At 36.7% G+C, this 22540-nt stretch overlaps 1 protein-coding gene across 1 annotated transcript in view; it reads left to right on the forward strand.

The window, feature by feature from the left end:
- Positions 1–22540, forward strand: part of LOC150100279 (E3 ubiquitin-protein ligase HERC2-like) — a 338356-nt gene that overhangs the window by 193885 nt on the left and 121931 nt on the right. The window contains exons 13-14 of the mRNA XM_090402625.1: positions 7734–7920; positions 22315–22473. Coding sequence (XP_090258751.1) covers positions 7734–7920; positions 22315–22473 — 346 coding nt within the window. The remainder of the gene's footprint in view (positions 1–7733; positions 7921–22314; positions 22474–22540) is intronic.

Here is a 22540-nt window from a genome sequence, read left to right on the forward strand (position 1 = left end):
TTAACTTTTCAATTGCTCCCCGACACATACCAAAAATGGACTTCGTTTGTGATATTGAAAAAAGTCTTTATCCTCTCCCGGAGGCAATAGCTAATGTTATTAGATATTAGATTCCAAAGCACTATCATCCTTGCCACAGCAAAACCACCCAAACTAAATACAAATCCCTACGATAGAAAGACTATTCGCAACTTGCAAAGGAACAAAGATGTAATAATTACTAAGGTGGACAAAGGGAACTCCACAGTCACTTTAAACTCCAGAGATTATATTAGTAAGATCAATAATTTACTATCAGACCGTTCCACATACAAAATACTTAACAAAGATCCAACTATGATTAACCATAACGAGACAAACTTTCTAATTCGGAATATGAATAGTTGGCCTGAAGTGTTAAAAAGAAAACTTAAATCTTCACATCCAATAACACCTCGACTCTATGGTACTCCCAAAGTACATAAAGAAGAAGTTCCACTGCGTCCGATCATTGATGGCAGATTCTCCCCCACATATCTATTAGCAAAACACCTTGCCAACCTACTTAAAGGAAAAATCAGACAAACAGAGTCTTATTTGAAGAACTCTCAACACTTTGTTGAGAAACTCAAGAAAACATTAGGTTTTCAAAAACAGACATAATGGCCAGTTTGGATGTAGTCTTCTTATTCACGAACGCTCCAGTTGAGGAGGTCATTAACATTATAAAGGATCTCTTTCCTAGAGATATCACACAACTCTTCAATCACTGCCTGAAGTCCAATTTCTTTAGTCAACAACATCGTTTATCAACAATTCGAGTGTCTGGCCATGGGCAATCCCCCTGTCACCGTCACCACCATGTGTGGATTTGTTCATGGAAAAACTAGAGAATGAAATTCTAGCCAACATTGTTCCAAAACCATCAATCTGGTGGAGATACGTTGATGATGGTTTTATCATTTGGAAAGAAAAAATAGAAAACTTACATGTGTTTTTAAATAAAATCAACTCGCATCATAACAAAATCAAATTTACTTTGGAATTGGAAAACAATCAACAACTACCTTTTTTTTAGACATTCTGGTCAAAAGACAAGAGAATGATAATTTTAAACTTACTATATATAAAAAGCCAACAGATACTGGATGGTATCTGCATTTTACTTCCAATCATCATCATACACAAAAATACAGCATCATCCATATGTTACAGAATAGAGCCCAAAACATAGTCACAGATGAAGAAGATGTTTGTACAGAACTTTCTCAAATATCGAAAACGCTTTCTCAAAATGGTTATCCTTCAAACATAATCAAGAAATTGCTTTATAAAAATAACCTCCAACAACATAGAATAGCTACTCAGTACATTTCATTCATTGTCATCCACTATGTTAGTTTAGTCTCCACCAAAATAGCTAGAATTTTAAAGCCTTACAACATCAGAGTTGTGTTCAAACCTACTGCAACCATTAGACAATTTTTAAGATCACTTAATGATAGTGTTCCATTTTTCAAATATGCAGGTGTTTATAGAATACCATGCACTTGTGGACTTTCCTACATTGGCTAAACTTCAAGAAGCCTGTAAATTAGACAGAAGGAACACGTTGGGGATGTTAATCACAACAGTGCAAATATACCTCAGGCTTGGCACATCACTTCTCAACTTCTAACCATGCGATAGATTGGGAAAACAGCTCAATGCCATATATAGAGGATGATTACAGCTCCAGAATATTCAAAGAAGCAGCAGTAGTCTTATGAACAGGAAACAACCTCAACCGAAACCAAGAAGCAGTATTAAAAGATATATGGAAAAATCTGATTAATTCATTAAGTTTAGTGGAACTACGCTAAAAACTATGTAATGCATGTTCACAATAATAATTGAAGCATCTCACTACATGCACATATTGTCATGTGAGCTGTTAAATTTGGTGTACTAACTGTTGTAAACAGTTCTTTATTAGTTCGTTTTTTGCATTTATTTTTTTTTTTTTTGTTCACCTTTTTAGTCTTGACAAAGTTAGACAGTAGGCTAGCAAAACTAGTATGTGTTCTTGTACATAGTTGTATTAAGCAGATGGTCTTATATAAGAATAAGTTTTGTGTTTATTAAATATACAAAGACCAAATATGAATAATCTTAACCAGAAACCTAACAAAATCTGAATTGACAGCAGTGAGATCACTAAAATGAAATCCGGACATCGTAATTATTCAAGCTGATAAAGGCAGGTCCACAGTTATTCTAAATCGAACTACTTATTTGGAAAAAATGAATCTAATAGCCTCTGACAACAGCACCTATCAACTTGTTAACTATGACCCTACCAATCAAATAAAAAAAGAAAACAAAGAAGCTACTTAAATCAATCACTACATGGCTTGAAGATACAGTTAAAAAATTACTTGCACACTATGCTCGTTCCCCAAGAATTTACAGTCTACCAAATATTCGTTAACTAAACACATCACTCTGGCCAATAGTCAAATAGTCAAAGGTATAGACAGCCTCCATTATCACCTAGCCAAGAAACTAGCTTCAACACTCAAGGAGTTGGTAGGCCATTCCCCACTCTCCTATATTAAAAATACACAACACTCTGTAAACAAATCAAAGACAATTCACTGGGGAAAAGGTGATTTATTAGTCAGTTTTGATGTTCTGCCCTCTTCACAAATGTCCCAATCAGTGACACAATCCTTCTATTACAGGACAAATTCCGTCCAAATATCACAGCGCTCTTTGTGCATTCACTACATTCTGGCTGTTTTGTGTGGCGAAACACTTTTTCTACATCAAAACTATATAGAATATAGTTTTGATGTAGTTAATTTATTTTATTTCATTTACAAAAAGAATGCACAGCCATGGGCTTACCATTATTCTCTCCTCACACACCCCATTTGCTAACTTTTACCATATTTTGAGCAACGTGCTCTAGTTTGCTCTCCTTTAAAACCCAAAGTCTGGCTTAGATACATTGATGTTTTCTCTATCTGGCCCCATAGCTGCCAAACATTAGACACTTTCCTCAACCACCTAAACAAACACAATTCACAATTGAGATTGAAAAGCAGAACACACTTCCGTTTCTAGATACACTTGTCACACGTCTTCCTTCTGGCAGTCTTTCCTTCATTGTTTACCAGAAACTGACACTGTAACACAATAAAACTGTAACCATTCCATACATTAAAGAGATATCAAACAAAATAAACAGAAGACTACAGAAATACCACCTTAAAGCCATCTTTAAATCTCCTGCAAAATTAAAGAACTTACTCAATTCATCCAAGGATCCACTCCCTCTGCTGGCCCAACCTGAAGTATACCATATTCATAGCATCTGTAATTTGCTCTGTATAGGGGAAATAGGATGCACAATTCCTATCAGATAAAAGGAACATAAACAACATTAAATATAATAGCTATGGCCAAGCTGGTCTTTCTGATCATGCCCTAAACACTTTACATAAAGTTGACTGGAAAAGCACCTATTGTTTACACCACACAAATACATGGTGTGAACGTAAATTTAAGGAGACCTATGAGATTCTTATCAACCACCCTAATCTTAACAATAACAATGTTCTAAAAATCCCAAGAATATGGAAGGCCCATTATTCTACCTACTTAACCTTTCTTTCTAAGAATTAATTATAAATTGGACCATAGGTAATCCAAGATCTTAAATCTAATATAACAATTGTCATGTTAAATTAGGACATTGTTTTTACTGTAACAAAACTATCTCTGTGAAAGAATGTTTCTCTGATGTTGTCTTAAATAGAATATAGTTTTGATGTAGTTAATTTATTTTATTTCATTTATTTATTATAATTTTATTTTATTTTCACTAGAGGTCAGGCCAGTAAAATAACCATTGACCAAATCATTGTTTCTTCAGCATACTATGTGAAATGTAATTTATCTTGTCTCTGTATATATGTGTATACTCCAGATGATTACCTTAACATGAAGGTCGAAATGTTGGGAAATTAAAATAATTATTTATGACATAGTTGTAGAATCCATAATTTTCATGAAATGGAGATAAGGTTATATTGGAATGGGTTCAGAGAAGATTCACGAAGTTGATAACTGGGTTTTGGAGTGTGGGGGTAGGAAGACAGATTAAAGGAATGCAATTTGCAAAGAACTTTTGAATGGGAGGAGAAGAGGGGAATATGACTGAGACATATTAGTTGGTCAAAGGTGGTTACTAGATTTATATGGAAGAAAAATTTTATAGAATGCGGGAGTTGGGTAGAACATGGGGTCATCCCTGAAAACTTATGGTGGGTATGATTAAAAGAGTATGGAGCAGGTTCTTTGAATGGAGTATGGTTGGTGAGTAGAAGCATTACCTGACAGTGTACCGAATTTGAATTTAAGGCACTGTTTACTGAGCTTGGAATATGATAGTGTGTACCTCCTGCAATGCGTTTTTGACACCGTGGTGGTCTGGGTTTAATGTATATATACCCTTTGAAAAACTTTTGGTGGAAGGACATGGATTTGTGACATTTAATCAATTGAATAGATGATTGTTACTCTGAAATACATTTTACAACTGATCAGTGCTTGTTCTTGCAAAACAGGATAGACTGCATTCACATGGAATTGCATAGATGCTAGACAGTAACAATAAAAGAATTGTATTAGGAGATGGTAAAAGCAAGCTAGTTTGGTTGGTATGTTCATATATGGTAAAAAAGTTGAAATTTCTTAAAGACAGAAAACCCTCACATAGAAACATCCTTAATATATAGGATTGAATCCTATAAAAGTCATCTCTACTTGTAACCATGGCAGAGAAATGGTTGTTGGCTACAATCTAAATATCATTTTTTCAATGATATTTAGCTTGTAGCTATTAAGAGAAGTGGTTTGGTTGAATGGACATTTGTCATGAACAGACAATTTAAACAATTTTTTCTCTAGACAGCAGTGATTTGATGATATCATTTTTTTGGGAACAATAATGTGCAAATGTTTGAAATAAGAATCAACCAGAGAAAGAAGGTTTAAAATATACCAATTCAATGAGAGAGCCCACAAGAAGCACAAGTCCTCTCATCATATCTTTTTCTAATTACAATTAGTTTGCAATACAGTAATGAAACTTTTAAGTTCCAGTTTTTCCATTATATCTTTGATATGCAGTGTGTTCTGTATTGTAAATAATATTCATGTGATTGTTTCTATTTAAGATGTACACTATGCTTTCTTGTTGTATTACTATGTTTATATATGCAGCATATATACGAAGGGGTACGTGAAAAAAAAAAAAAAATCTGAACTTGGCATGGCATGTGTGCATTTTCTAGTTACGGATGATGCCACTAGGCATTGTGAGTGTGCAGTTTTCTATGCCAGTCTGGCAAGTGGTGTCATCCTGTGTGAACTGGTTCATTGTTCTGGCTGCTTTTTTGTTAGTGCTTACAAATAAGTTTGGCAATTTTGTGATGGCTGACCGCAAGGAACAAAGAGTGTGCATGAAATTTTGTTTTCTTTTGAAAACAAAATTTCATGCACAAAAGTTATGCACAAAATTTTTCATGCACAAAAATTTCATGCACAAAAAACAAAAGTTAAAACTGCAGCTGAAACTATTTGTAGGCATTGGCATGTCTTTAAGGACTACATTTTAGGTAGCAGAAATGATGAAATATTGAAAAGGTTTGCCAGGCAATCAATGAAGGTCATCAAAATCATTGAGCAAATTTCTGAAGAGATGAATTTGTCACAGAGTTCATGCCAGTGAATTTTAATGAAAGATTTGCGAATGAAACGCATGTCTGCTGAATTTATACCTCGCTTGCTCACAGAGGATAAAAAAATTTTTTTTTTTTAAATCAAGTGAATATTTTTCATCATTTGAGGGAATGAGTTCTTAATGACCAGAACTTTCTTTCAAAAGTTGTGACCAGGGATGAGTCTTGGTGCTAAGGTTCTGATCCAGAAACAAACCAAGCATCAAAATAATGGAAATATGCAAATTCACCGAGACTCAAGAAGGCACATCAAGATAATGTTGATTTTTTTTTTTTTTTTTTAATGTAAATGGCATTGTACACAATCAATTTGTTCCTCCTGGACAGGAGGAACAAATTGATCAATGTTTCGAGAAGATTGCATGATAGTGTGCAATGAAAATGGCCAGAAATACAAAGTAGCAGAGATTGGTTGCTGCACCACGATAATGTCCCAGCCCATGTGGCCTTGTCTGTCCAACACTTCTTGGCAAAAAACAATATGGCAGTTGTTCCCCACCCTTCCTACTTGCCTGATCTCTCTCTCTCTCTCTCCATGATTTTTTTTTATTCCCACGGATAAAGAAAATTATGAAAGGGCAGCGATTCTTTGATGTGGACGAAGTGAAAGAAAAAGTTGCTTGAGGCCATAAACATTATTCCAGCTGAACAGTTCCAGCAGTGGAAAAAACATTGGGACAAGTGCATTGATTTACATGGAGAGTGGTACTTTGAAGGAGGCAAGAATATGGTATTATAAACTTTAATAATTTTTTTTTAAAAAAATAATTCCATCCATTATTATTTTTGTGTACCCCCTTGTGTGTGTGTGTGTGTGTGTGTGTGTGTGTGTGTGTGTATACACACACACACATACATACACTGAATTAGTTTTGCATTAGAAACACTTACCTAATAATCCATTGGTCCATTTCTATGTGTAGTCATGATTTGCAGACACCTAGGAACAGATTCCACAAGGTGTCAAACATCCTCCTTGCATAACTCAACCCATGTCTGCTGCAGCAACTCCATCAGTTCACACTCATTCCATGGAGGAGGATCAGCAGTTCTCACGCCCGTTCTAGCATATCCCACACATGTTCAATTGGTTATAATCGAGAAAGTTTGGGGGCCAAGGCAATGTGGCAGATTCGTTGTCGTGTTCCTCCAACCACTCAGTAGTTGTATCCGATGACAAGGCGTATTGTCCTGTTGAAAGATGGCACTGTGGTCGGGGTGGAACTCTTGCAGGTATGATTCAGTGTTTGTGGTATGATAACTAGTGGACCTAGAGCTTGCCAGGAAAAACCTCCCCAGACCATAACACCATCTTCACCAGCCTGTTGAACCCCAACTGTGCAACCAGGAAATAGGGCTTCATGCTGTTTAGGCCAAATGCAAACCTAGCCATCAGCATGGTGCAGCAGTAAATGGGACTCATCACTCCAGATGATCTTCCATCAGCTGATGGTCCATTGCCAACATTCCTTGGCCAGTACAAGACATTGTATGCAATTCCCAGCCATCATCATGTTTACCTTTGTTGATCTCCAGCTATAGAACCTCAGGTGAAACAAGATACTGTGCATGTGGAAATCAGTTCAACTGCCCTTCTGCTGGATGTCTGTTCATAGTTAATCCAATCCTGATATTCCCTTGATACAGTAGTATGAGAGCAACCAACAGGTGCAGCTATTTCCGAAATACTAGCACCTGGCATCAGAACTCCATGGATTATGTCACCACATTTCTCTGTTACTGTCAAATGTTTATTGATTACGTACAGAGGAGAGGTTATGCCCATTTATAGTAGCTGCATGTCATATTGATGTCACATAGTACTTTGTTATCATGCTGAATACATAAATCAGGGAGGGTGTTCCTAATGCAAAGCTAACTCAGTGTGTGTGTGTACACACACCGAGTTTGGCCTAAACAGATGAATATGTATGTGTGTGTGTATGTGTATTGATTATTTTACAGAGAAGCTGTAGTGGCAGCATTACTTCCTCATACTGCAGTTGCAAACCTTTCTGTGCAGTCATTAACTCAAGAAAGTAGTCCAAGTCCTTCCAGAGAAACTCCAATTGCAGGTCCTTTCATATCATCCAAACTCAGCAGTTCGACAAAACTCCTGAACTCATCTACTTTGCAAAAGCATGGACCTAAGGTAATTTTTATACTGTTTTGGAAAAACATAATTATGAATTCATTGTTCAGAGGTTTCTAAAGTGGGGGGAGGCATTGATATGAAACACTTTTTAATGGCAAAATGAGAAACATTTAAAATTGTTTGTTTAGTTGAAAAATAAACAAAAGATTTTACAAGTACAGCAATCCTTCAATTAATGCGCCTAATGCATTCTTTAAAACAGGCGCATTAATCGAAAATGTACTAATCGAATATAATAACCTATGTGAAAAAGTATAATTTGTTCCTCATTTTTTGACCCTTAATTTTGTTATAAAAGAATTAGGGTGTATCTTAGGGCCTAGTTAAAAGAAAATCATGAAGCTGAAAGACAACAAAACTTATTCGGAATATAAATTTATTATTATACTTAACAAAGAATCGAGCTAACGTAGCTTGGCAGGCATTCTGTTTCTGTTTTTTTTTTTTTTTTTTTTTTTTCATACATGTAAGGTATGGCCCTATTGCCTCTTCTACTACTTCTGCAAATTTTACTGCTTCTCTCTTAATCAGGGTGTCAGCCTCTAAGCATTGCTGCTTAAAAACTTCGATTGTACAAAAAATATTTTAATTGTTTCTGTGAAATCTCTTTGGGCTTGCCAGTGATTAAATTTTCTTCATATTCTTCAGGATCTTCCCGCTGTGCATCTAAAATTAGCATGTCAGAATCACTCAGTTCCTCATAATGAGATTTAATTAACTTAGATTCATTTGAAAAACCTCTAAAATCATTTGCACAATGTGGAAGAATGTGGTTCCAAACAGCTCGCATATACTAGCATAGTTAATTTCATTCAACTTTGCGACTTTATAACCAGGCTGAGATTTCTCTGATTTGGCCAGAAAAGTCTTGGAAGCAATTGCTTCCAAAAAAGGCTGGTTTCATCGACATTAAATATTTGTTGGTCACAATAGCCCCCCTTCTTTCACATTTTTTTTCGAAATCTGATAATTTGCGGTCACCTCCTTATCCACTTGCAACTTTGCTGTGATTAGAACATTATGTAAGCTATTTCTCTTTTTGAAATGCTCAAACCACCAGCACTAGTGTGGAATTCTTCTCCCATCATTGATAGCCCTTTCTTTCAGTTGCAAAGAGACTTAATGCTTTTGATTTAATAAGATCAGTGCTTAGAGGGATCCGTTTTTGGTTACAGTCTTCAATTCATATAGAAAGAAGTCTCTCTAATTCAATCATTATAATACTTTGATTTCGAGTGCATGCATGATGAACTTGAAGCAGCCTTACCTTTCCCTTGGTATTCCACAGCTTTGCTTAAAATTGCTCTAATAGTTGATTCACCCATTTCGTGTTCTTGTTCTATCTTTGCTCTGTACTCGCCTTGTTCATTTTTCTTTATTATTTCAAGTTTTTCTTCCAATGAGATTACTTTTCGAATCATTTTCACACGTCCACTTTTTTGCTCACTAATTGTTTTACTCATGATGAAAGGTTGGGAAAATACTTAAAATAAAAAAAAAAGTAAGGAAAACAATTGCAAAGGAGGCACGAGATATGATCAGCAAAATGTTATGTAATTAGCAGACGATATAAATTTAAGCAGTAAATTTGGAACATAGTGTACATGGAAATAGTGTAGTACTGTGTGCCATTAAAAAATAACTTTGTAAAATGTTTTCAATCTGTTACTAAATTATTTCATCCTGGTGGGTGATTTTTTAAAATATCCATAAAAAATGTATAGATAGAAAATTTTTAAAATCTGTAACATTTATTTTGAAGATATAGGTGCACTAATTGAATTTGGGTATAGAATAAAAATGATTCTATAACCAATTAGTGAGGCGCATCAATCCCTCGATTAATGCGCCTCACTAATTGGAGGCGCATTAATCGAGGGATTGCTGTAATGTAGAATTTAACCTCATCATTAGTGTTAGAAAATATTGAAGTGTTCATGTAGACATTGAAAGGCATTACGAAAATTTTCACTGCTGACAATAACATACAGTAAGTAGGCTTTTTGCTGCAATACTTAGTATATGAAAACTATATTTAGCTTTATGTTATTAAAAAAAATACACTCACTCATAGCTAATTTTCACATCACATCCATTTATTTGTGCATTTACTAGAAGAGTCATGAAATTTGTAAAATATTTTAATAGTGGCACAAGCTATAAAAGTGGAAATCTATATTGTATTGTATTTTATAAAGAATTACTAACTTGGGAACTTGTCAAACAAAGGCTTAGAAAAAATTTCTCCTATCAGCAATAGAATTGAACTTAGAATGCATTTTCTTTGGGTGTCCTAGTACTATGGATGCTGACACTATTTCCACAGGGCTATACAGACCTAATTTTGTCTCCTCCCTGTGGGTCACTTGTTTGTGGTGGAGGAGACCTCTCAGTGATTGTTCTGGCCCTTTTCATTCTTATTATTTGTCTATGCTTTTCTTCATTCTACTTCTCTTGAGTCTTTATTACTATCCTGGCTTCCAGTTCAATATCACTCATATCCACTAGCTTGCCATCATGTTTAACTTGCAATGTGACCAGTGGACATCCTGAAATAGAGATCTTGGTAGTCTCACACTACTTTTACCTCTAATTTGGCAAAACAGGTGGTCCTGGATGGCCCGTCTAGGATCATTCAGCTAGTGGTCTTGCTTTCAAGAGTTTTGCAGTGAGTCCCCTTCCCAATGGTCAGACTTGAGGGTCAATAGCTTGGTGTGGTGTCTGTATAAGTGTCCAGGATATCCCTTGTATTACACATCTGAATATAGTCATTGCTTACCAAAGAGTAGGCATCCATTTGTGGCTCTGTGGAAGGTGGGGAATCCCTTGTGCAGAATCTAACTCCTCCTGATGGACACTACTTCATCCTCTTATTTATCAGGGGATCACAACTGGCTTCAACCAAGTTCAGAAACCATATTTTCATCAACAGAGAACCAAAGTTAAGAAAAAAAAAAATGCAGAAGCTGCAGTAAATACACCATTTTTCTTAATCTTATGCTCAACATGGGATATCCAATAGGAAAAATGTCACCCTTCTTCATCCAGAAGGATTGGGAGGATTTCCAAAATCTGTAAAGCAGTTGCATTCGGGAGATATCCTTATTGAAGCAGCTACTGTAGCACAATCAGAAAACTTACTCCATGCAACATCTGTTGGAGAAATACTTAGTACAGTTACCCCACCACCATCACCACACAAAAAACTAAACTTTTCTAAAGGCATAATATCCAAGTGGGATATTATGCCTTTTTGTGCCTGATGAAGAGAGATGTTCAGAACTCAAGGACCAAAGAGTGACAGCATAAGAAGAATCCAGATATGTAGGGATGGGCATCTGTTTCTCACCAGAAACTTATCTTCAACACACCAAAACCACCAGCATCTGTCAAAGCAAATTACATTAACTGTCCATTAAGGTTCTATATCCTGAATCCTTTGCACTGCTTTAAATGTCAGAAATAGTCATTAAAAACCATTTATCACAGTGGCTTAGCTAGAGCTTTTGCCGCCCCTCTCAGTACACACCAAAACTATTACAAAAAGTCAAAACGACGTAGGGAAAGAAATTAAAATACTATGTTTATTTTATGTTGTTTATTTTTTTAACGGTATATATTAGAACACAGAAACTAAATAAATAATTAATTTATTAACTTATTGCTGATATTTCGCTGGTGTTATAACCAGCATCTTCAGAGCACAAAAACACAGTTTGTTACAATACACAGTTTGACAGCATTCCCCCTTTATCACATCCAGGAGTCTACCAAGTACCTTGCTCATGTAATCAAGCCTTCTACGGTCAAACAGGAAGAACTGTGAACATCCGCATCAGCGAACACAAAAGATACGTCCGGAATTATCACTATGGCAAGTCGGGCCTAGCAGACCATGCTCTCGATACCCCTGCACACAGGATCAACTGGAAAAACACAAAAGTACTATACAGAAGCTCTTACAAGTCGGAGAGATCGTTCTTAGAGGCGACAGAAGCCCTGAAACACACTCCAAATCTCAACAAATATGGCTGTATTAACTTGCGTAAGATCTGGGAGACAGTCATCTTAAGAAAAAACTAGTTTTTTTTTAGGACTCTAGTCTTATGTGATAGTTTTTTTTTTTTTTTTTTCAGATAGAGGGCACCAAAAATCAGGACTCTGGTCTTTGTGTTGCTGCTACAATTTTGTTTAACTAGTCCATTGATTACACCATGTTGTTATAGTCTCGCATATTGTGATAAACTGTGTTTTTGTGCTCTGAAGTTGCTGGTTATAACACCAGCAATAAGTTAATAAATTAATTATTTACTTAGTTTCTGTGTTCTAATATATACTGTTAAAAAATAAACAACATGTTCGACGAACACATAAGTCTGTCCACACATTTATGCTTATTTTAGTTGTAAGTATAGTTGTTGAAAACTAATTATTAATTAAGTAATAAAATTACTAAGTTAACATACATAGAAGAATCATCTAAAAATAAAATTGTGTCTCGCGTGAAAAGTGCCGCCTGGGGCGGACTCCCCCCCCCAGCTACGCCACTGATTTATCATGGCTTTGCCATTTGTACCTGATGCAGCAGTAAAGATGATGAGAATAAAGACTGTTAGGGCAAAACATTAAAATGTGAGGGAGACAACTTGGCATACTACTGAGCATGCCAAAGGTGGTAGGACTAAAAAGGAAATCAAAAGTTAAAAACACAGCAATATATCACAAACCAGGAGGAAAAGAGGCAGTATGCCACAACAAAGCAGCAACATCTTCAAAACTCTCTTACACTGAGAAGGCAACTGTAAAGAAAGTTTCAGTTGCAACATTAAGGATGTCACCTCATTTTCTCACAACCACAATAATAACCATAAAAGATATGATTTGCTTCCTAACTCCTTTCAGTGAAAAGAGAGATGCAAGAGAAAAACCACTGTTCGATTCACTCCTGAAGATATGCCAAATATAGCTACACTACATGAAAATCCACTTATTTGAAAAGTAAGAGAACATGCACCATAGAGAATCAAAGATATGCCTCCAGATCCATTATTAGATGGATCAACAGATAGAATGGATACCTTTGCGTGCTCTCTCTCTCTCTCAGAAACATAACACACTTAATATACCAAGTGCCCTAAAGGAAGTGGAATTTGACGACATGGATATTTTTCCAGAAGAAGAAGAAATTATGGAAACTAGTTATCTACAGTTCTCAAAAAAGAAAGTTCCAAGACTAATGAAAACAAAACCACTCATCATAGGAAACCAGATAATACTGATAATGCCATCAAAAATAAATAATGGAAACATTCCTACATGTAAATTTTTGTGAATTCTGACAAAATATAGTTGACATCAAGGCTGTCTTGCAGAAGTATAAACCATTATATATTACCATTATTGGTAAGGACAGGATAGGAGATAACCCTATCTCTTCCACATGTTGTAAGCATTCATGGCTGTAAATCTGGGTGTGTTCACGGGGCTTGTTTGCCTGTTCTGAGGGACAAAAAAAACACTAGTTTCTGGGTGAAAAAATCCCTCTAACTCTGTATGAGACTGGCTAACTCACCTGTAGTCAAAAGAGACCAGATAAAGATTCCTCACATCATGGACGGGAATCAAACTCAGGTCTTTCTTACCAAAGGGCTTCGTCTGTACTGACTGAGCTACACAGTTTCAGGCTGAAGAATATAGGTTATAAACTATTTCACTGTTAAGCTCTAGTACACACACACACACACACACACACACACACACACACACACACACACACACACAAACAAAAATTAAGAAATATAGTTGTTAATAAAGTTTCCTAGATTTTAGGCATAATTCATCATTGAGGTTGTGGATGACTATTATGAAAGATTTGAGACTTTCTATAAAAAGATGTTCAAATTTGTTGATACTTCTGTGTAGCAACCTGGAATCATTCCATGGGATCCTCTGGCTAGAGTTATTAATACCATGTTCTGCAATGCCTGATTTCTAGTGTTTATTCAATTTGATGTGTAATTGTTGTGAGAAATACATTTTGCAATGCAACAGCCATTTCTAATGGAGGGAGGGCAAGTTGCAGTTACAAGCAATTTTATGGACTCTAAGACTTCTCCAAAAGATAAAGGGCACAAATGGTTCCCTTTATCTTTTGGAGAAGGTAAAAGTAGACTAGTTTGGTTGATAGGTTGTGACTACAAGCTGAAATCTATTGAGGACACGAGAAACACATTCAGAGGTTCTTATATTATTAAGAGAGAGATCTCCAGGGAGTCAGTGACTCATCAAAGCTAATTTGATGTAAATAGGAACTAATTTTGTGGGACTCATCAAGGGAGGCCATATACTACACGCACTAGCTGTCATACTCATTCTGGAATTCATTCACGCTGCTTGCACACCCACAACATCCAATCTATGAGAGAAAAACTAGATCTCACCCCTTCTTGGCGGCATTCATTCCAGCTTCCAAGGATACCCTCTCATTCTTTTCCCACCCTCCATAAAATAAAAAATTTCATCTGAAATCCTGTATGACCTTTTTAGAAGTATGTAAGTTTCAATCATATCATCCCTCTTTCTCCTGTTTGCTAGTATCTGAAGTGTATTATTTCTCAATCTGTCTTCATAATCAGTGTTCCACAATCCTAATATCATTTTACACACTCCTTTGCACACACTCTTTCTCTCCCTCCACTGTATTAGAATCACAGTGGAGACCAGCCCCTGCAAAATAGTCCAAGTTAGGTCTTATCCAGCCTTATAAAGAGGCAAAATGATACCCTTATCTTTATATGTCAAAGTTCATTTTAGCATTGCAATTATCTTTTGAGTTGTATTTGCAGTCTTTGCTGCATGTTCCCTGAACTTCAACTCCTTATCTATCAACACTCCAAGATCCCTAACCTGATCAGTTCCTTCTAGCATAATCCCACCAATATAATATGACATTGGATATCTAATCACGTTAAAGTGCATGACTGTACTATTACTGACGTTCATTTTCTCATGCCCACAATTCCAGCGTATTCAAATCATTCTTTAAGTACTGCATTTCAGCTGCATTTCTGATTAGCCTACTATCTTTGCATCTACGGAGTGGAAATTTTGTATGAATCATCTCGTCTCATAGAATTAGGTGAATAATGGTTGATGATTTTTATGGGTTATAAGTATATATATATATAGAGAGAGAGAGAGAGACGGGGGGGTAGTTTTGGATTATTATAGATATTAATGGCTGTATTTCTTTTTTGTTATATTGGATTCTAATAGTGTAATACTTTATAGCATTCTCCCCTTACACATGAAAAGATACTATTGTTGAATGTTTATTTTTCACTTGGTTAGACTAATAAATTTAGTTTAATCCTTTATCCAAGTGTGAGCAGACAAAGTTTGTGCCTGAAAATATCTTCAGGACTGAATATGGTGTTGTACTACCTTACTGGGGTAAGGTTACGTAGTACCCTTACGTAGTACCCTAGTAAGGGGGTACTGGGGTACTACGTAAGGGCCTGACTTCCACCAAAGAGACCTCAATAGAGATCGAAACTAGTCTGGGTAGTGGCCAATCCCTTAATGCATAACATTATACATATCCACAAGGAGATGTGTTTTGCATTATGGGAGATACTGAGATAGGAGAGTGATGGTAGCTTGGTCCACCTTTGCTGTGAGTTGCCCGGTGTTGTACTACCTTACCCCAGTAAGGTAGTACAACACCATATTCAATCATGAAGATATTTTCAGGCGCAAACTTTGTTTGCTCACACTTGGATAAAGGATTAAACTAAATTTATTATAGTCTAACCAAGTGAAAAATAAACTTTCAACATCTTTCTCTAAATCCAGAGTAATTTAATAAAAAAAGGTGGCACACCCTTTTGGCAACTCCTATAGGTAAGGATGACCTCGCTATTGCTTCTGCCTGGTATCTCCACCTCTGGGCCTGGCTCCCACTGAAGAGATGTCAATAAAGGTTGAAACTAGTCTGGGTAGTGGCCAGTCGCTTAATGCATAACATTATACATATCCACAAGGAGATGTGTTTTGCATTATGGGAGATACTGGGATAGGAGTGATGGTAGCTTGGTCCACCTTTGCTGTGAGTTGCCCGGTGTTGTACTACCTTACCCCAGTAATGCAGTAATATTCAGTCCTAAAGATATTTTTAGGCGCAAACTTTGTTTGCTCACACTTGGATAAAGGATTAAACTAAATTTATTATAGCTATTGTTCATAGCACATAAAGCTATAAATTAAAGATGCCAAGAAATTATATTCTTGGTTTACTCCTTTATCCAAGAATAAGCAAACAAAGTTTGCTTGTGAAGTAACTTCACGACTGGGCAACTCATATATAGAGGCTAATGACTTCATATCACTTGCCTTAGTATTCTATAATGCAAAGCACATATCCTTATGAACATTTATAATGCTATAGATTGTGGGAAGTGTCACTATCCAAACCAGTTTTGACCTTTATTGAGGTGAAAAAGTAAAGGGGTGCTCATTATAGGCCTAGAGTAGTTAGTATAGGGGTGCAAGAGAGCTTGATAGTATTAGGAAAAAGAAAAGACATAGTATGAAAGATAGAGAAAATGTCTCAGGTCTTTTATATTGTCATATAGCCAAAGACTACTAGTGGTCCTTTTTCACCTATAGATGAACACCCAAAAGACCAATTGAAACTGAACTGCAAAGATGACCGATGTCCAGGTGGTTAGCCTTATCTGAGCTAGTCTTGAGTTGGCCTTCTCTGCCTGGGATTGCTCTCCATTAAAATACTCTGGGATTGCTCTCCAGTCATCCCTGCAATTGACTGTAAGACCACATTGAATTAATTATTACTATTACTATTATTACGGGCAACTCCAGGGAGTCATTAGACTCATCGAGGGAGGCCCCAAATCATATTCATCACAACTATTTGACATTCATACAGTATCTATCATACCTCGCCTTAAACGCATTCACTGTCACAGCATCCACTACAGACTCAGGGAGCGCATTCCACTCATTCACTACTCTAAAAGTAAAGAACCCAGCTCTAACACCTTTACTAACCACACTTTTGCCCAGTTTCCATGGATGTCCCCTAGTCCTCCCACAACCAGCCCTGTTCTCAAAAATATCTTCTGAATTATTTTTATAGAAACCCTTCAGTAATTTGAATGTCTCAATCATATCTCCCCTCCTCCGCCTATCAACCAATTTTTGCAACCCACAAATCCTCAACCTGTTCTCATACGGTTCATTCCACAGACCTGCTATCATCTTGGTCACTCGCCTCTGGATCCTCTCCACCTCCTCCCCATCAAGAAGAAACCTAGGTGACCAAATCTGAGCACAGTAGTCTAGATGGGGTCTTATCAAGGCTCGATAGAGAGGAACAATAACCTGCTTGTCTCTGCTTGTCAACGTATTCTTCAGCAACCAAGTGATTTGATGAGCTGTTTTGGTCACTTTTGCAATGTGTCCCCTAAATTTCAATTCCTTATCTACCAACACTCCTAAATCTCGTGCCTCATCAATTTCCTGGAGCAGGGTTCCACCAATGCAGTAAACTGCTGCCAATCTTTTCACTTCAAAATGCATAACCTTACATTTTGCCACATTAAACTGACATCCATTCTCCTTAGCCCAGACCAATCCAAATCATCCTGCAAAATTTTGACGTCATCTGCATTCACTATTGCCCTACCCAACTTCGCATCATCCGCAAACAAATGAACTGTTCCTCTCAGATCATTTCCTATATCATTTATGAACAAATTAAACAGCAGTGGTCCAAGAACAGATCCTTGTGGCACACCACTAGTCACAGGCCGTCTTGTGGACTCTACTCCCGAGTAAACCACTCTCTGATATCTCTCCGTCAACCACCCTCCTATCCATCTCACCAACCCTATGTCCATTCCCATATGCTGCAATTTACTGATTAGAATTCCATGTGGAATCCTGTCAAAGGCCTTAGCAAGGTCCAGTAGAATCACCGTAAACCCATTACCCTTATCCAGTTCAGCCGTCACTGTGTTATAATACGTGAGCAAGTTACTGAGGCATGACCTACCCTTCACAAAACCATGCTGTCCCCGATACAGTATCCCATTTTCTTCTATCCAATCTTGTATTTTCCTCTTGACTATTTTCTCTAAGACCTTGACAATGATTCCTGATATGCTAATCGGTCGGTAATTTACAACAGCAGTCTTGGAACCACCTTTATGCAGTGGGACTATTTTCCCCTCTTTCCACCCGCTCGGGACTAACCCAGACCCGAGACTCAAATTAAACAAAATGGTCAAGGGTACTGACAATTCTTTAGCTGCTTCTCGTACAACACGAGCTGGTATACCATCCAATCCCACAGATGTATTGACATTGAGGTTATGCAATAGACTACTCACCTCCACTTCATTAACCACAATTCCCGTATAATCTACTGGTTTATTCGTTTCTGCAATGTCACCACCTGGATGATATACTCTTGCAAAGTGCTCACTCAGTAACTCAACTATCTCAACTGATTCAGTTACCTCCCTACTATCGGCATTCTTTAAAATCAATCTGCCATGTACATTTTTCCTTTTACTTGCTACATATCTAAAAAACTGTTTAGGATTCTCTTTAGCCTGCATGGCCAATGTTCTTTCGTAATCCTTTTTTGCTTTTCTTATTACACTCGTCACCCTTCTGGCCTGCGCTTTATACCGTTCATGTGCCTGCTGGTCACCCTTCTCCTTAAATTCCCTCCATAGTTGTTTCTTTTTTTGCAACTCAAGCTTAATAGTGTTATTCATCCATTTAACCCCTACTTGATTTATTATTCGGACTCTAGGTATACAGTCAGCCATTGCTTCATGCAAGCACTTCTTAACTACCTCCCATGCACTATCAACTTCTAGTCCTTGCAGTTGTACATGCCATGGCACTGAACCAATCAAACTCCTAAGCTTGTCATACTTTCCCGCCCGATAATTCCACATGTACCCTGTCTTAATTGAAAATACTACACCTTTAGCCACCTCCCAAGTTAAGACCCTATGATCACTCTCACCGATTGGTGGCAATGTAGTCATATTTGTTACAGCCAAATCCTCAGATGTAATTACTAGGTCAAGCACTCTCTGACCCCTAGTATTTTCCATTACATGCTGTCGCAGATAGTTATCCCTTAATAACCGCATAAAATCCAGTTCCTTCCTCCCGTGTGTCCTCTCCTCACTCCAATCAATGCGACCATAGTTGAAATCTCCCATAATAATCACCCTCCTTCCACCCATTTCTTCTATTTGCTTGTGCATACTGTCACCACCATCTTTTCCATCACCTGGTCTATAGCAGCACCCAATTGTATATTTAGTTCTGCTAGCCACAATCTCACACCAAATGGCCTCAAATGTGCTCTTTTCTCTATCCTGCAATTCAACTTCTATTCTCCTTGGCTGGAGCTCATCAGCTATCATCAACAATACTCCTCTCCCCATTTTATTCTCTCTGTCATTCCTGAACACACTATACCCATCACATTCAATCCCACTAGTTATATCATCTACAGTCAGCCATGTTTCACTAATACCTATAACCTGTGGTCTGGAAGTGCCAACCATGGCCAAAAACTCTTCCTTCTTGTTCCTGATACTCCTAGTATTAGTGTACATGAATTTAAGACCCCCATTAGCCCCAACCCTACCTTGATGCCTTATATTAACTCTCCCACTCTGATTTGTTGTCCTTATTTGCTCTGGCATATTATATTCATTCTTACATTCAACTGCCTCCATAAGGACTGTATCTCTACCCCCACCCCCTAACAAATCTAGTTTCCCTGAATTTGCATATCCACTACATTCAGCAACACTTTCTCAAGTCTTCTTACACCGTAACCATTCAAATGCAAGCCATCCATCTTATATAGATCCTTTCGTCCATCAAACTCACTCCACACATCCACAAATTTCACACCACTCGTCATACATAACCCACGCATAAAGTCATTTGCAATTATAGCCCTCCTTTTAAACATTTCACTGTCATACCGTGGCAAAAGACTAATCATTCTAACTCTCTCACTCTTTTCTTTTGCTACCTCAAACAATTCATTCAGGTCTTCTATCATTTCCATTTTATCTCCTTTCAAATCATTCGTACCTGCCACAACAATCATTTCTTTCACCTTTTCCTTTTGCTCTGTAGTAGACGCAGTTACGTCCTTTATGGTCGCACCAGGTTGGTACGATTTTGTCAAATCCTCTACTAACACACCTCATACTAACGAGTCTCCATACAGCACTCTATCCTTCATTTTGTTCATGTTCACATTCATACGTCTATTTTTCCTGTCATACCTTTTATTATTGGTTGGTTCATTCAGTCTACTTTTGTTCATGCACTCTAGCTGCTGTTTTGCTCTTTCTATCGCACTATTCAACAACGCGATCTCACTCAATGCATCTATCTCATCTTTTTTGTTCTCTGAGAAACCATTTATACTATCATTCACACTTTCTACATTCACACTCTCACAATTTTCATGTACAACCTTGCCGTTTCTTGTCATATCCCTATTTCCTTCATTCTGAAGGTTGACAAAAATATCACACTCACGATCCGAAATACACTTCAGTTCCGCATTCTCCCTACATTTTCTACACACATTCAATCCTTTATCATCATCTAACCACACTCCGACCGCACTCCGCAAAGCGTACATTTCACAGCTAGTACACTGACTCATTTCTTTTATGCTACCGTTCTTTGATAACGATGGCGAACCTTCATTACTGGCCGCCATTTTCCTACGCACAGGTGCCATATTTATCTGTAACGTGTTTTGTCAAATTAAACGTTATAACACACCAAAAATAGACGCACTAAAATACGCAAGGCAAACAAAACAAAACTACACAATATTAAGTAACACAATATTAAATAATTAAGAGGATCTAACTATTTAAAAACCTTCTCATAGTAAAAATAGACAGAATTTTATCATCCCCCTTGGCTTAATCCTTTTGTCTTCCCCTGTTTGGAGTAAACAGGGGAAGATGAAAACCCTGGTAGTATAGGAGGTCTCATGTGTGATTGGTCTGCAATATTTTATGGATTTTTGAAGCTGTATTGTAGATTTTTAAGACTGGAAGCCCAAATCCTCCATGCTTCTTTGATAGTTGAAGAAATTCCTTTTTAACTTCTTGGTATTGGCTGTACCAAAAAAATTGCACAGGTTTACTATATAATTGCCTTTCTTCAGCTTCTGTGATGTTTATAATATTTATTATGTACAGCTAATCAGGAAAGATTATGGTTTTGAGTACTATGGCTTTAGAAGAAAAGGAAAATGGCTCTATTTTCGAGTCTTCTAAGGTTTCAAAGTTCTTGAACTGGTAATATTTGGGTAAGTGGAGAAGGAAATTCCAAGTATAGTGAGGGATTCTCTCTCTCTCTCTCTCTCTCTTAGTAATTAGTCCAAAAGAAATGCCTCCAAGATCCCACTTTCCAAAAACTTTTGATTTTGTCTTGTCTGCATTAGTGGTTAATCCACTGATCTTGCTGAATTTTTCCAAAATACCAAAAAATATATATATGGAATCATATTTTCTCAAAGTGCCCACTACATCATCGGCTTATTGAGGTCTCATCTATGAGAGCCAGACCCAGAAGTGATACCAATGTTGAAGTAATGTAAAAGTCATATTTCCATATACAAGTAGCCAAAAGTTGTCAAAACTTATTACTAAAATACTCTGGATTAGTATTAGATGTTGAAAGTTTTTCCACTTGGTAATACTATAAATTTAACATGCCAAGAAATTATATTCTTGGTTTAATCCTTTATCCAAGTGTAAGGAAACAAAGTTTGTGCATGAAGTAACTTCATGACTGGGCATAAAGCATCGTATTGAATTTCCACTATTTATTCTCATGCATTAAGGATGGCTTGTGAGACAGAAACCAGAAAACAGAAACTTATAATTACAGAAACCAAATATATCTGTAATTATAAGGTGTTGATTAAATGATTTTACTTTGGATACATGTTTTTGTTGTATTTTCAATTGATATCATTCCCACAATTATTTCTCCATTAAAAGATCAGGAAAATATTTTGAATTGTTAAAGTTGTTGGGAAGGAGTATGTTTATTAAGATACCTTTTTCCCAAAATGTGCTATTGTTAATCATGTGCTGTAACTGTTTGTATGGTATCTGTCAGTTTATATTTCTACTGATACAAAAAAATATGACTTACTGATTTAAAAAAAAAAATATTTAGTTATATTAATTTTAATCATAAAAGAGTAATTATATTTCTTATTACAAATATGTATTTCTTTGCATGTTTATTGCTGTGCAGATTTATTTTATAATAAATATTTTGAACTAGGTACCATTACATATGACTGGAACCGAGGATGACATTGTTAGTATTCTACCTCATGAAGCATTATCATTGCCTTCTTTGTCCAGTTCTGGTAGTTTATCATCAAAGGTGTCATCTGCTGCAGCCAGTGTCTTAGCAGCTACTTTTTCTTCCAATGATCAGGTAAAAATAAAAAAATAAATAAAAGTGCATTTGAATCACTTATGCACACTTTTTTTAAACAAAATAA

This window comes from Typopeltis vanoorti, chromosome 13, assembly GCF_054136105.1.
Source record: "Typopeltis vanoorti isolate ZY-2024b chromosome 13, IOZ_Tvanoo_1.0, whole genome shotgun sequence".
Taxonomy (NCBI): Eukaryota; Metazoa; Arthropoda; class Arachnida; order Uropygi; family Thelyphonidae; genus Typopeltis; species Typopeltis vanoorti.